This window comes from Haliotis asinina, chromosome 1, assembly GCF_037392515.1.
Source record: "Haliotis asinina isolate JCU_RB_2024 chromosome 1, JCU_Hal_asi_v2, whole genome shotgun sequence".
NCBI lineage: Eukaryota > Metazoa > Mollusca > Gastropoda > Lepetellida > Haliotidae > Haliotis > Haliotis asinina.
Genome location: NC_090280.1, coordinates 5,198,857 through 5,214,755, shown reverse-complemented (window position 1 = coordinate 5,214,755; position 15,899 = coordinate 5,198,857). Strand labels below are relative to the sequence as shown.

The following is a 15,899-nucleotide window of genomic DNA, read 5'->3' as shown; positions in this document are numbered from 1 at the left end:
CAATTCAAAATATAAAAATGCCACAAACGATTGTGACGAACCTGGAAGTGCGAGGATGTTGGGCACCCATCCACAAAACCTGTAAAATAGTCCAGATGGCATGACTGGAACGAACGTTTATTAAAGTTTCGGGAGGTTTCGGGAAACAAATATGCTTTTCCTGTGACCGTAGGGACCCGCGTTACTGTATCCTGTATCAGAACATGTGTGTATTGTTACATGGATATTCTTCGGGAAATGATGAACACATCCCTTGATGAGACTGGCAACATTCAACACTGGTGCTCTGATCAATACCGATCATGTTTCATGTTCTGCTGTTTGGAATGTTCTGTGTGTTTCATGGTCTTTGTAAGTAGATCTTGTTCTGGTTTATCCTGTCAATTATTAGTATTTATCTTTGTCAGCAATATGCTTCCTTGTTGCATTGGGATGGTGCGATTTAGAGACTTTAGCAAGGGGTCGGCCGATGGAGGCTGTTATGTATGTTAGAAACCTAAAACTGAAACATACAACTTTATGGATGACTACGTTTTGGATTAACAACTCATTATATTAGCAACCTGTTGATTTAAGTCCACAAATCCATTATTACAATTAAAAGGGAAACATATTTCCATTCAGTGCCTCCCGGGACAGGAAATATAGATATAATTAGGTTAGGGGTGGTTTCCACAGTGTTCATGACAATCTAATTGCACACCAGGCAACCTGTGTCTTCTACTTAAAACACGGGGTTTTTTTATATTCGGGAGATATACTGAAACCGGTTGATAACGATGGTATGTTCTCACATATTTCCAATATGTAAAGGCAGCAGCAGTAGTAATTATCCGGTCACCCAGATCATTATAGGTATGTTATGTTGTACTGAAAATATCACATCAGTATCCGTTCATTTACATCAGTCTAAACCAGCGATGGGTGACGTCACAAACACGAAACGTTGGTTCGTGCGAGAATGCAGGGTAAAATCAGTGAACAGGAAATAAACATAACATAATTAACAACTGTATTAAGAACGTAACTAAGTTTACAAAGCAGTACAAATATGTTCTTAGGCATTTCCGTGACAGAACATTGTTTGTATAAAAATATGTCTGTACAGTAATTAAGATAAGAAAGACAGAAGTACTTACAACTGCCCCAAAACCTTCTAAAATTGTCCTAGGCTGAGAATCTTGGAAGAAAAGGGATCCCTACACACCTGCTGGTCTTCGTGTAATGTGAGCTGCCAAAAGACTGTCGATGTATATAGTATAACGGCTCAGGAAGTTTCCATATTGTTCTGTGTTATATGCTGGAAAGGCCTGTGTGGCTGTACTACCACCGTCCCACCACACACAAAGGGTATATTTACTATTCTCATCATAAAACTTGACATGGTATATTACATTACACAAATCTCATTCGTTACTATTCACGTGATAAAACAGTCCATGGAATATTGTCTACATGACACAAATTACATTCTTTCTGTTCACATGATAAAACAGTCCATAAAATATTTACATGATACAAATTACGTTATTCACCATTCACTTGATAAACCTACACGTGAGACACTATCAATATCATATAGTATTCGCATGTTATAGCATTACGTGAGATCTTATTTGCACAATATAATTATTATTATTACATTTATATATTAGATCATTCCTGAAAAGGTACTGCAATATCTGCGTTCAACAAGTTTCGTTCACACCAAAGTCTGACTGTACATCTTTTGGAAGGAATATTAATATTTTCACCGAGGATGCATTATTTCGTGACGAAGGATGGCTTATTTTATGGTTGAGGAAGCACTACTTCTTACCAAGGAAGTCCTATTTGTGATGGTATACATATTGGTCTGGGCTGCGAAGTATCAACGTATAACAACTCTTGTATTTTGTTGATGGATTATCATATGTTCGAATAACCAGTAGATTATGCAAAGAAGCCACTAACACGTAACTCCAATCACCATAATCACATTATCTGGAGGATTATTTCATGCTCGAGTGTAAAATATCTGTGAACATAAATGGTTGCTCGAGTCATCGTTTACTCATGTACAAGACCATCTACTCTAGTTATGCCTCCATACAGCTGGACTATTGTTGAGTGCGACTTAAAAACTTCTCACTCAGTAAACAAATGTCATTATAGCCAAGCCTTTACGTCAAGTCATACCATGGTATTCTTAAAGGTGGAAGTATAACACTTGAACCACGCTATGCATCCACTATACACGGAAACCAGTTCATCTTCAACTGTCACGTGAAGGCGGGCGTCCAAGGTTTGGTTATCTTCAAGGGGGAGATCTCTCAAGCCACTGTCTGCGCAGTCGGAGGCAATAAAGGGCAACAAACCACTGATAGCACCAACTACGAGTGTTCCCATGCAGGGGAGAACACATTTATTCTGACCATCAGGAATGTCTCTGCGACACACTTGTCTCCTTGGACCTGTCAGTCTGGTGGAGAGAAGAGTAACAAAGTCACTTTGGACGTCAAATGTGAGTAGATAGTCTAAAGGATGTGCCATGAGACGTTTAGTGAGATTTAAGACACGGTACTAACAGTCATAAATATATATTGGACATGGAATTTAAGCATATAACCATTAAACATATAATATCATAAAGTCTGCATTGCGTCTGATTTGTGGACTGGGTTTTGTATAAGATTGAAATTGATAGAAACTGTGGCGAAATAGACCGATCCAGTCCGGGCCGACAAGCCTCGCCCACTTCGTTTTTTGAGGTTGTGGGGACAACCTCTGACAATGGCGTCACCTCCGGCGGAACGTACGTAATTGAGAACTGTGCTGATGAATTCTCTTTGTTGTACTTTGGTATCCGTCGTTTGTGAATGATATTTGAAGGGGAAAGTTTTACGTATTTTATTTTTAATATATCTTATTTGACAGACTTTAATTAGCGAGTGAAAATGAGTTATATGACCGATGAAAAATCGTCTCGGCCAGCGGCTGCGTGTTGGAAGCGTATTTTTTGTCGAAATAATTAATCTGTCTGGCATTTCACGTCCGTCTAAGATACTAGCAGGGAAGTGAAACTGAAGTATGTTATTTCTTTTTTTACCTCTAGACTCCCATCGTAATTCTATAATAACCGGGATCACAACCACATGTTCAAGTTGCAGATCGTTTCGGTGTCTATAAATAGATTGTCAACAGTGCGCGAGGAGCCTTCAGTTCAATCTCTTATCCCATGTTCAAATTTAGTTCAATCACTTATGTGAAATCATGGGTTTATACCTTTGAGTAACAAACCAGAAAAATATTTCCATACTAGTAGAAACATACTCAGAAGCAAATATTCAGCAGCTAATCTTCAGTAAATCTCAATAAAATTTCCCTCTTCAAATCTGTACACCATCCTAAAATGACACTTAATATATGGAAATATATTTTTTTAATCATCCTATTCAGTTTATTTTTCTGTGTGTACTTTGTTGTGGAATCCTAATTTACACACTTTCACAATTCCTGGACTTCATGAACTGCTAGTGTTTATGTTCAGGTACATAACACCACCGTAACACTGAAGATCCAAGATACACTCTGCACCTGTACACTGACCCATCTTTCAGAAACAATAAAATCCCTGAACAGAGAATCCACAGTTACCAAAACAGTTAACTAGGTTTCTTCAGAGATAATTACTAATGGACATAAGGTGCAAAGGATATCTCCAAAATTAAAAACATATCTCCAAAATTTTGTCAAAAAAATTACATATGTACATAAAAATAAATAATAATAATGAAATTACATATGTACATCATTGCTTCTTAAACAATGACGCTAGTAATCTTTGTATTATTATATCTGAGACCATACCCCTAGAGGACATAACACGAAATCTGATCTATTTCCTTTTCTGGAATACTTACTAATGTCATCAAAACATATTAAAGTTGTTCGAAAAAGTGGCAAAAGTCATAACTTTAGGAAAACGCCCAAAGCATTCACATCCTGCAAACCAGTGTGCAATTTAAAATGAAGCTAATTTTCCAAATAACCATTCATCAACACACCTTGAACAATTTATCCATCTTGATAAACACCATTTTGGCTCAGTCATAAAACATTGGTAACCTCCTCAAAAGCTGGTGATTTCTAAGAAGCATCACATCAAATCTGTGTTAAATGTGTGTTTCAATATTCATGAATAGTCAACTGTGATTTTGTAAGTTATTCTGTTACAAGACTGAATAATGCCAGACCAGGGTGTGGCCTAAACGTAGCATTTGTTGTTACACTTTTTTCAAACTCTCTGGATGTTGAAGTAACTTTTATATGAGTGACGATACGAGTAATCACTTTCAGACTAATCTTATTAGCAAATATATTATTTTTTAAAAACATCTTAAAGCAGAAACTAAGTTACTAAGGAGCCAAGAAACTAGAGCCAAGTTATTGCTCTGCCATGACATGTCTGTAGTCTTGTCTAAGTATCCCTGATGCTGCTTTCAAACCACATGAATCAAATATGTCACTCAGTTAGGTATGCTTATAATTGACTATATTATTATTTATTTTATTACCTTTCTACGTTTTCTTAAGGATGAACGATTCTTAAAAGATATCTTGCTATCATTTCCCTTGAAGTAATTAAAATGACAGTTTTACTGACTGTATTATTCCTAAAGTGTACCAATGGACCACTCCTACATGAAAAAAATATATTGTAACAAAAATTACAAAAAAAAAGAAGAAACAAATAATATTCTCTTAGTAAAGAAATACAATTTGGTTTAATTCCCTCCAATATTCCAGAAAGTCACTAGACTATTCTTCTCGCATAGTTTTCGTCTCGATCCACAAGTCTTTATGGAAATTCCGAAATATTTAAGGCATGGTTTTATAGACACTCATTTGAAATGCTTTTCATATTTTGGATATTGCGTGACAATCATCTGCTTACACTGTTCCTTTGAATAAAAAATATTACTCTTCAAATATTTTGCGCTATTAACAGATAGTGTACTGCACAGTAGCCCTTCAGATTGTGCTTTTGAAACTTGACAACATCATAAAATGTGTGACAAATTTAAGAATATCTAAGATCGAAGGCAACCATATTATCACATTGTTTTTTAATGTAACACGTTTTGCCATGTTGGTCGTCCCTAACCGAAATCAGATCGCTATCAGATTTGTTTACATTGTGTCACGGCCTTCTCGCCCGTCTCTTTTCAGCTTTATTGTTAACCAAACCAATGCCCAGTATTAAAACGATAAGCAAAAAACAATCTTGAAGCTACAAAAAATATCCGTGTTTATGACACTTGCGAATCCTTAAACTGCTAGTTGTTGTCATCTAATTGGTAATGGTTTTGCACATGTGCGAAAGTGTGGAAATTCATGCAATTTCTGAACTTCGAGCAGACGTAGGTTTCCAGAACGACGGTGCCGACAATTAACTGATCGTGAGGCCTATCACATTCTTTGATCAATCTCAGTTTTTTGTCTTCACCCAAAAAGTTTGTTGAAGGTACTCATCAAATCGCAGCAATGTATAATAGATATTGCGAGTGTGAACGGCAGAATTCGAAGCTCATCGCTTCGGAGGCTTCGTTTGACCCCGGAAATAAGTTTGACAAATGCACAATGCGCGCCCGGCCTGCTGATTGGCCGAAATCGACGCATGCGCCAGCTTTGATAGACAGACTGGATCGGTCTATTGCCTACAATGTGATGACTCTCTGTTTTCCGCGAGTCAAGCAAGGTCTAGTACCATTGCTATAGCGGCATTACATTGTGACGTCATAACTATGAAGCGTTATGACGTCATGCGTCTAGCGGTATTACATTAATGTAATATTGCCGTACAAATATTTCACTGCAGTATCTTCCATGGGCAAGTCATAATGAAATTTAATAAGTCACCCGTTCAAGATATCACTGTTTAATAATTTCACAAAGTTATTACACATTTAGGAGGTAAACATCATGTGTTGGCCAGTTGCCGGGTGTTATTAAGTATTTGAAGCAAGGGAATATTTCATTTGAAACCGTCTAAAATTGGCCAACACATGATGTTTATTGACATTGTAAACACAATAGTAAACGGAAGGGTTTTACTGTCTTCTCTCGTTTACATCGAGTACGGGTACAGCAGTGAAGTGTCATCAGCCGTTTCAGCTGCATCCCATGGTAGCATCTGGGGCTGCTCATTTGTTACGTCATTCTAACTTTACGTCACAATATGATTGGAATGACGTCGTCACTGTTGATGACACAAGGCTGTTTACTGTCAATATGTAATAATTAAATTTTTATTGTGTTCATAAAAATTCTGGCAAACTTATTGGTTAGCTGGGAACATGAATCCCCAATGAATCTGAAAAAAATAAGCCACGCCCACCGAACCGTACTACTTTCGGACCTGAGGAATGTTGGGGAATACCTGTACACAGCGAGGGAATTCCCTTGCACTCGGGTACCTTAATTAACATAACATAAACAAACAACTCAAAATTATCCGTGAACGTTAATAACGTTGCAACGACTCGACAAGAGCATGCGCACGATGGAACATCAGTTCATGGCATCGCAATCTCAGTCACATCACAGCCTCTTTCTACTTGCGCAAATACTACAATCTCAGTTCCACCACCAACTTCATATGATCGGGCTTCATTTCCAATTCTCACTTTTCAAACTGTCTCTTTCAGTTCACAGGTAGTAATTCAAACGTTTGAACTTGAAACTTTGCCGATACCGGGACGCGGCACGTTGAGTTGTTCCACTCTGATTCGCCGACCGATGTTAGCTTGGTTGATTGACAGTTGTTTTGGGTAGCTCTATGCTGATTGGCTAATGGTTTGGTAGGGGTGTCATTTTATGTAAATGAGTCACCTGAGTCATGTCACGCCATTACCGAATTCTTACACCGAAAATGTTAATCGGTGGTAACATAGTATTTGTTGCTGAATTTAATTATAAGGATTGACTGTGTATTTCTTTCGTTGCATTGAATTATGAAACTAAAAACCAATGTGCAAACTTTTGCAAGAATCCGTTACGCGGATTCATACAGTTGGTACAATTTCAAAAGGTTTACTCTTTATACGCAGTATGATTTATATGTTAGCCCAATCCTGTTAGAGTCTGTAAATATCTACCCTCAAGGCCTAATGGTGTTCACTCGTAAACTGATAATGTTGCCATGTCCAAGACTATTGGTAACAGCAACCTAAACTTCTGATAGGGATAACTGGAACCTATTGATATTGATAATCTGATCCTTTAATTATTGTTGACCGGAGCCTTTTATTGTTGATAATCGGAACCGTTTATTATTGACGACCTGTGTCTGTTGATATTGTGATATTGACGTTCTTAAAATATTTTATGCAACAGACCAAAAACATACTGACAACAATTAAAGTCATTATAATAATTATATGACAGCATACGGTGTTGTATAAAGTAAAAACACATGGTTGTCAAGTGTTCAGGTCTTGCGATGTCCCAAGCACAATAAACAGTTATATTAATGCATATAACGGAGGCATGTTCATTTTCTGTGTTTCTCATTCAATGACCGAGCCTTCTAATTTCATTGGTGAACCGCCTGAAAAAAACTCATTTATTCCAACAACGCCGACTCGAACCTAAAACGTACCGCCTCGTCACATAAAATGTTTGTCTCTTAATCAGTCGTTGTCATAAGACCAAAGAACGCGAAAAAATGCGGTGATAATAACTGTAATTATTGCACTAGGCACATTAAATGCACATATGAACGGAAACCTCATTTCAGATCCACCTACGGTTGCCATAGCTACCGTCGATTCACGGTCGGCATTCGTGTATTTGCTTGGTGAGAAGTACGCATCTTTGAACTGTTCAGTCACAGCAGCAAACCCGTTCACGTCTAACTTTACCTGGTACCATGGAAGGAAGGTTGTTGGCAGAGATCAGATCTACACTATTCCCACGGTATACAAGTCTACTTCCGGGTTGTACAGATGTGTCGCAGACAATGGGATAACACCACCTGGAGAGGACAGCGTGTCACTTGACGTGCACTGTAAGTACGGCAAATTCTAAGAAGGAGAGCATTTGCAACCCATTGCAACGTGTTAAACTGCTTATCTGCATATCGATGGTACATTATCCCAGTAACATCCCTGAACAGCACGTTACACCCGTCACTTACTGAGTTTGTTTGATGTTTATTCCGAGACATGAGTGAACGTTACCCACAATACTTGTGTTGCTGAGTCTGTTTGATGTTTATGTCGTGACTAGTCGGAGGCCAGTGACACAAAAACAAAAGTGTGATAATCAGGTGATTGAGTTTAACAGTAAAGGCATGAATCAAGTCAGACAGAAAATTCATTTCGAGACTGTGTTTAAAAACATATAATCCTGGAAACCAAACGCCAAAGACTCTGAACACAGATGGCGTTTAAGAATTAGTGGATTATATAATGTGACTGCCAATTTATTTTCAGTTCCGCCAATAGTACAGCTAACACCAGTGCAGCCTTGCACAGGTTATACTGTGATCTTGGGTGAGATGGTTGTGTCTTTGAACTGTTCAGTCACAGCAGCAAACCCGTTCCCGTCCATCTTCACCTGGTACTATGGAGGGAAGGTTGTTGGCAGAGATCAGATCTACACTATACCAACGGTATACAAGTCTACTTCCGGGTTGTACAGATGTGTCGCAGACAATGGGATAACACCACCTGGAGAGGACAATGTTACAGTTGACGTGCACTGTAAGAAACAAATATTTTATGTTGTATAAACTGGGGACGTGTTTATTTATTTATTTTTTATGTCGTATACTGATGTTTTATTGTCGAGGAGAAGAATACTGTATATTGTATGGGGTGTAAGGTGCACCCGGATATCTCAAATCAATTAGGGAGGAATTAACGAGTAATAGTGTCAGGTTGATAGACATTGTAGGATAAACAGATCCTGAAACTCATCTGCGGCACGAACAGCGAATCCAGACACAGATTCACATACCAGTGCCACAAACCACCGACCCCTTGTGTTCACCAGACCAGTGTTTCAATGTCAGAGTGCTGTGAAGGACCATACGTCAGTTGGTGGTGCAATTGTATATAGGGTTCGCTCCCTGGCCGACTGAGACCGAATAACAATTTAAACCCTTATTGTGAGTTAGGAGGCAGCATAAGTAGTGTGTTGTATAAGTTGACTAATAAGTGATACAATCTTGTAATGATATTGACTAATTAATCACGTGTTCCATAGATCCACCGTCCGTCCACATTGGCCACTCCCAGATTGTGATCAACGAATCTGAAGATCTGACCATCAACTGTACAGCAGATGCACACCCAAAAGTGACTTCATTAGTGTGGTCAAAGGAAGGCGTAGGTACAATGACTTCTGAAAATGGGACTCTTCATCTACAGGACATACAGGAAAGTGACAGTGGGGTGTATATCTGCACCGTTACCAATATTGTCACAACTTGTAATGGAACACGACAGAGTAAACAGTCTACCACGACTGTCACTGTGCACGTAGTACGTAAGTAGCATGAAGTCATTTAAGGCTTCCGTTTTCACGGCGTGTACTTCCTTGGTGCATTGCTTATGTCTTCCATTGTTCATTTCAGTATCAATTGTTTATACTTCCTGTGCCTATTGCTTGTTCATTGTTGTCATGACATCACTTGGTTCAATGTGTTTGGTTAGTATAACATAGGTCTGTGTGCTAGTTACTACATTTAGATTGAGTGTGGAGACTGGTCTGGAAGGTTCTAGGACATCTGGAACGTAGTTCATAGCCACAAGTCTTATATTCTTCGTATTGTTAAAACAAACTGTTTAGGTCCCAAGCACCTGCTTTGTCTAATTTAGTATTACACGCTACACGCTGCTATTATGTATACTTATGGATACCGGATTAGGAACATCAAAGTAAGTGTCATACTCTTACGTGTTATCGCTAGACCAACATGTCTGTGAAGATCTATTTTGAGGCCGGTTTCTTTGCTTAGGCGTCTTTTGTAAGCTTTACCACTGTGTCGGGTAGATTCACGTCCCCTTCTTGTTCATACATCGCATAGATTGTTATAGTTTTCCAGTTATTTTGGACATTCACTGAAGGCTGAAAATTCCATCAGAGGTTGTCAGCGCTTTAATAGAGTCCCCTGCCATGTTTGGTTAACTAGAGATAATTCTATTAAGACTAACTTAAGATCAACGTCTATGTTCTGTGGTTATACATTGGTATACTACTGCCTGAAGGTAGAAAACGTTCACAAATAATTGCTTTGTGGATGGTTTCTACAAATATACACATTTGTTCTTGCACATTTCCGACACAAAAGTGCTCTAAATCCCCCAATGTACATATATCCATAAGTAGCTAATTTACCTTTTTGGCATCTGGTAAATTGATGATTCGCCAGTACTCAAATCAATGGATATCTTAACATTCTTAAAGAGTAATTCTCAAATTCCACTCGTAAAACTTGTGTTTTCCGTATACGTTGCTGTGTGGTATATCAGTGATACTCTATCTAATATGAATGTCTCTGTGTCATACATGTTCTAAGTGACAGCATTTATGTGTTGTCATGAACATGGCACTGTATCCCGTGATCTGAGCATGTGAGTAAATCTAACGACTTTGTTATTCAGCCACGACCCCGCTTTACGTGGTCTTTACGGCAGGTGGAGCAGCTGGACTTCTTGTCTTCGTCGTTGGTGTAATCGCCATATTGTATGCAAGGAGAAGACATCGTAGAGTGAGAGGTAGTCTAAATGCAAAGTTAATTCATCTACAGTGTGTTAATTACAACTGCTCTACCTTGTGTTGACTGTTGTGTGCAGTACAATACATTCATTCTACGATGTTTATCAAAAGGCAGAGTGCAGTACACCCGGTCATATCTGTTTACTAAAGGTTACATAACATTCAATCTAATCCGTTTACTAAAAGGATCATTACAGCACATTCGGTCGACCCAGTGTTTACTAATGACCAGAGTACAGAACATGCAGTCTGCTCTGTTTACTGACAGAAGGGGCAGAGTACATTCGGTCTACCTTGTGTTTACTAAAAGGCAGAGTGCAGTATATCGTGTCTACCTTATGTTTACAAAAGTGCAGAGTACTGTACATTTTGTCTACTCTGTGTTTTCAAGAGGTCTACTCTGTGTTCGCGAGAGCATAGTCTCCTTAGTGAAGCAGAGTAAAGTACATCTGGTCGATGTAATACAGTACATGTTGTGTATACTATTTACCACAGGGCAGATCTAACACATATGATCTACCCTGTGTTTACTGAAGTGTAGAGCACTGTGTATCCTGTCCACCCTGCGTTTATTAAAGGGCAAAGCACAATGCATACTGGCTATCCTGTTTATCGAAGCGCTGGATAGGCTAAATACGGGCTACCATTTTTTCAAATCACTGAATTGCTGACTATAGTACACACGGTCAGCTGCATGCCTGTGTACGGACCATGTTTATCCTGCCTGTTTAAATGATAGAATAAATCACCTCATTGCAACGCATATATTCACGAGTTGGTGCATATAATGGCAATGTGGTTTGTCTGATATCGGGGTATTATGCAGGGCACCCGTATCCTTTCAGATGCTGCAGCAAAAGCGGCTAAAGACGATGACAACGACAACACACGGAAAGATCAACCGGATTCAGTACCAAGCCAGGACTACCTAGAACCAGTCGCCCAGTCAACAGCTGAAGATAAGTACACCACTCTGACATGTCGACCTGGTAGAGATCAGTTCTACACAGAGCTGTCCCCTTTACAAGAACCCCAACCTGACTCTCAGAAGACTTCTGATGCCCATGCAACTATCAGTGACTGTTTCCCAAGCGCTGTAGACAATGGCAGTCATTATGTGACCATGTTACCGCCTGTAGTTGGAGCGACTTCTGTGTGAGTGAGTAAACATATCAAGAGGCGGGGAATCATGACTTAGAGAAAGAGGGGTGACAGGAGCGTGTGAGGTGTGACAATAGGGAGGGAGGGACGATCCTAGGATGGGGATCATGACAGGAGAGAGTTTTTATTATGTATACAGCACAGCTTCAGTTAATATTGTAGCCTTTGTTATCATACTAGCTGCACTACATATGTTATCATGTTATCAGCACTATATATGTTATCACATCACTCGCACTATATATATTATATTGTCAGAATTACGTTTCAATGTCTTTATCAACATTGTCTTTGACATATTACCATAACGGTATATGTTATGTTAATAGCATTGACTTTGTTATCAAGGAGAACCAGGTTCTATAGATAACTAGGTGTAAGTGTTGGTACAAACACCAATAACAAGTATGTGATGACGGTGTTAGTACTTACACCGAAACATCAGACTCATTTGAAACAACGCTGTTTCCACAACTTTTGTCATCATTGCTTATGGTCTCATATTATTATCGCGATATATGTTATCACATATCTTATCGGTTACCATATTATTAGTATTTCCCTTGGTATATAATCAACACATCATCAGAGCCACGCTTGTTATATCATCACTGCTTTTGTTATCAAATAATCAGTGAAGTCTTTCTTCTCACAGTATTCGTTATTATCAGAAGTGTTCTTGTGACATTATCAGCATGGGCTATGACGAATTAACAGCGCTGACTTTGTTATCGCACATTGCTGAGTCCTTGCAATTGGTTATATTCTCATCACGTTATATATGTGTGTGTTATATAATATCAGCATTACCTTCCTATCGCATTATCACCACGGCTCCTCTTATCATTATGCTATCACATTATATGTTATAATATTCTCATAGTTTGTTAATGTTATCATCTATTCAACTCTACAAACATGTATCTTGCCCATGTATCACTTTAAACTATGATAAACATTGGTAAGCTAAATTATTCTGACTTTATTTCTATTTAGTAAGGCCAGTTCCGTCGTTATAATTATTATGGAGGAAGTGATTACAATTATTATAATATCAATAAAATTAGATGGACAATTGAATATGTTTTTGTAGTACGTATATACCATTGTATATCCGGATGTCCAGTAGGGTAGTAGTGTGCTGAGTTTACAAAGTTCTGGAAGGTACTGCAGGGTGCGAGAACGATATGGGCTTTCCTACTATTTTATGAGCTCGTCTTGCTTTTATATAGGGTATAGGGGAGCTAACTCCTGCTTCTCAGTCCAAATAAAATATCCAGCTATTTGAAGACCAGCAGTCAAGTGGAGATCTTTTTGTAGCCTGGTTACCCGGCCTACCGTAAATATCTATCTTTAGTTCTCTTTAGTTCTGTAATCACTAATCACTTAGCTTATGAATCATCTTGCTTTAAATTATATACTTCTGATCTATTGGTGCTGTCGCTGTTATAACGTTGTTGCAATATGTATTATTTTGTGAGCTTAGAAAACATATATCATTTAGATCACATTGCTCCTTGATAATGTTGGAGTGCTAGAATTCGGATTCACAATGAAAGTTGAGTTTCAACTTGAGCATCGATACGTTACAATATAATCAATCTCTCGATAACTTGAGAAAGATGAATTGTGTATGTAACTTGAGTGTGCCTATTCTTGTGGCCATTTACGGAACGAGGGCGAGCTTGTTTCTATCAACGTGAAAACCGGTAAATACACAGACTGTTTCCAGTTAGAAAACAATAGTCCACTCCTAGAGTACATGGTTGAACCCAGGTCGTATGGCACACAACGCAGTGAAGGTTACACTGTATGTTTCATAAATACAACTATTAGAATACTTCTAGTTTCCACTGTTGCGCTTACATATATGCGAGTGTTGCAATGTGTGCGTATTGGAATACTTCCAGTTCCACTGTTGCACTTACATATATGCGAGTGTTGCAATGTCTGCGTATTGGAATGCTTCCAGTTCCACTGTTGCACTTACATATATGCGAGTGCTGCAGTAAAAGAACAAGAGGTGGTAAGATGGTCAAATTGTTATTTCATTGCTGAGATATGTTTGATGTACTCGATACACTGACAGTGCCACAATTAGTTCAATTAGGCTACACCGCCGTTCCAAAACATGAGTATACAGAATGTCAAGTCACAAGAATAAAAGTTCGAAATTTCTCAGTTCAGTATTGTGTATGGTGGCCCCGCGCATTCACCACTGCCAAACACCGTCTCCTCATCGACTGCCCGATGCTTGTGAAGAAGTGGTTGAGGATTCTGTGCCATTGCTTTAGCAAGGCAGCGCCAAGTTCCTGCAAATTCCAAACACCACAAATCCTTCTCCCAAGTAAATCCCAAATGTGCTCTATTGGATTAAGGTCAGGGGATCTCGATGACCAGTCCATGACGTTGATTTCAGCGTTTTGTGGGAAATTTCGTGTCAACATCGCGGTATGTGGCCGAGCATTATCATTCTGGAACTGTAGACCTGGGCCATGAGTCGCCGTGAAAGGAACGAGTTCAGAGGTGAGCACCTGATCGCGGTAAGCAGCAGCTTTGAGGCTTCCACGGATGACCAGAAGTAGGGAACGGTTGTTCCCACAGAAATCACCCCACACCATGCCACTTCCGCCCCCGAATCTGTTGACTTCCTGTACACAACATTGGGCATACCGTTCACGGCGTCTTCTCCAGACTCTATGCATGCCGTCCGCGAATCTGAGGGTAAACTTGGATTCATCGCTAAAGGCGACTCGATTCCAGCTTCTCTGGGTCCATCGGAGGTGACATTTGGCCCACAGCAGACGTTGACGTCAATATTGGCCCACGATATGGACTTCGAGAATGGGGATTGGCAGCCCGCAACCGAGATTGGCAGCCCGCAACCGTGAGGACAGCCGACCTCTAAACATCTCAGCCCTGGTTCGTGTAGCCGGTAGAAATCTGTCACGAAGGTGACGTAGGACGAATTGACGGTCTTCTGCTCGTTACGTCACACGTGGACCTTGGGCGATGAGAAGTGGTGCCAGTTTGTTGTTGACGACCTCATGCTGAGTGTGGCATTGTACAACAAGCCAACAAACCAAATCTTTCTGTTACTGCTGTACTAGCCAAAAAGGAAACTGTGCATACAAAATAGCATAAAGTAAAAGTTATTTGAGAAGTTTTAACAATAACCCCACGTAGCAAAACACTTTGCATAAACGTTGATGTCACGTATTGCGACTGAGATTTTAAGGTCACACATATTTGTGTCTGTGTGTGTACATGTGACTGTGTGTTTAGGTGTACATGTGTGCATAAGTGTATATGTATATATATATTTATACGTATCCACGTGTATGTATGCGTTTGCGAGTGTATGTTTGTATATGTGTGGTTAAACTAAACTTCAGAGTTGTTTCACTAACACTGCAACATGAGGTTGCTCACGCCCTCAACCTAACAGTGCTGACAGGACATACTATTGTCACTGTACAATATACCCGGAAACTCACATAATTTACGATATGTTTGTGTGTATAATTCAATTAAATAGACGACATCATTAAACGCCTCAGCTCGTACAGGTCATCATGACCCCCTTCGGTGTCTGTCTTTGCTGAATGAAAACAAATCTTGAAGCATCCTTCCGCACTTCTCACGGGGAAAACAAGTCAGGCTCAGAATCTTCCGCCTTGAGATGTCTTACTACAAAGAATACAATGCTTGCTTAATGTATATTGTATAATACTGAACATTTATTCCACGACCTATTTCTGCTTTGCAGAAGTTTCTCACAGTGCAATAGGAAATGCCAATCGTGATCACACACGTTTGTCACAGAGTCTACATGTTTTAAAAAAACACTATTACAGAATGATATTCTGTTGAGTTACAATGGATTTTCCTATACTGGCGGATATGGAATTGTGGAAGCCTTGTTGAGCCATTGTTACCCCTCATAAACGCGAATCGATCCACCACCTTCC

At 39.3% G+C, this 15,899-nt stretch overlaps 1 protein-coding gene across 2 annotated transcripts; it reads left to right on the top strand.

The window, feature by feature from the left end:
* Positions 1 to 211: 211 nt before the first annotated feature.
* On the top strand, positions 212 to 14,108 carry LOC137279927 (B-cell receptor CD22-like). Of its 2 annotated transcripts, none has more exons than XM_067811859.1 (7): positions 212 to 351; positions 2,195 to 2,503; positions 7,781 to 8,050; positions 8,478 to 8,747; positions 9,253 to 9,378; positions 10,653 to 10,766; positions 11,613 to 13,003. In XM_067811859.1, the coding sequence occupies exons 1-7, from the start codon at positions 303 to 305 to the stop codon at positions 11,924 to 11,926; spliced, it is 1,452 nt and encodes a 483-aa protein (XP_067667960.1). In that variant the 5' UTR covers positions 212 to 302; the 3' UTR covers positions 11,927 to 13,003. The 2 variants fall into 2 exon arrangements, with proteins under 2 accessions (XP_067667960.1, XP_067667952.1); XM_067811851.1 differs by having other exon boundaries at positions 265 to 351; positions 9,253 to 9,534; positions 11,613 to 14,108.
* Positions 14,109 to 15,899: the final 1,791 nt, after the last annotated feature.

Coding starts and splice junctions, on each gene's coding strand:
- LOC137279927 (XM_067811851.1), top strand. CDS start 303: ATGTTTCATGTTCTGCTGTTTGGAATGTTCTGTGTGTTTCATGGTCTT. Junction 9,535..10,652: donor TGTCACTGTGCACGTAGTAC/GTAAGTAGCATG, acceptor TTTGTTATTCAG/CCACGACCCCGCTTTACGTG. Junction 10,767..11,612: donor AAGACATCGTAGAGTGAGAG/GTAGTCTAAATG, acceptor GTATCCTTTCAG/ATGCTGCAGCAAAAGCGGCT.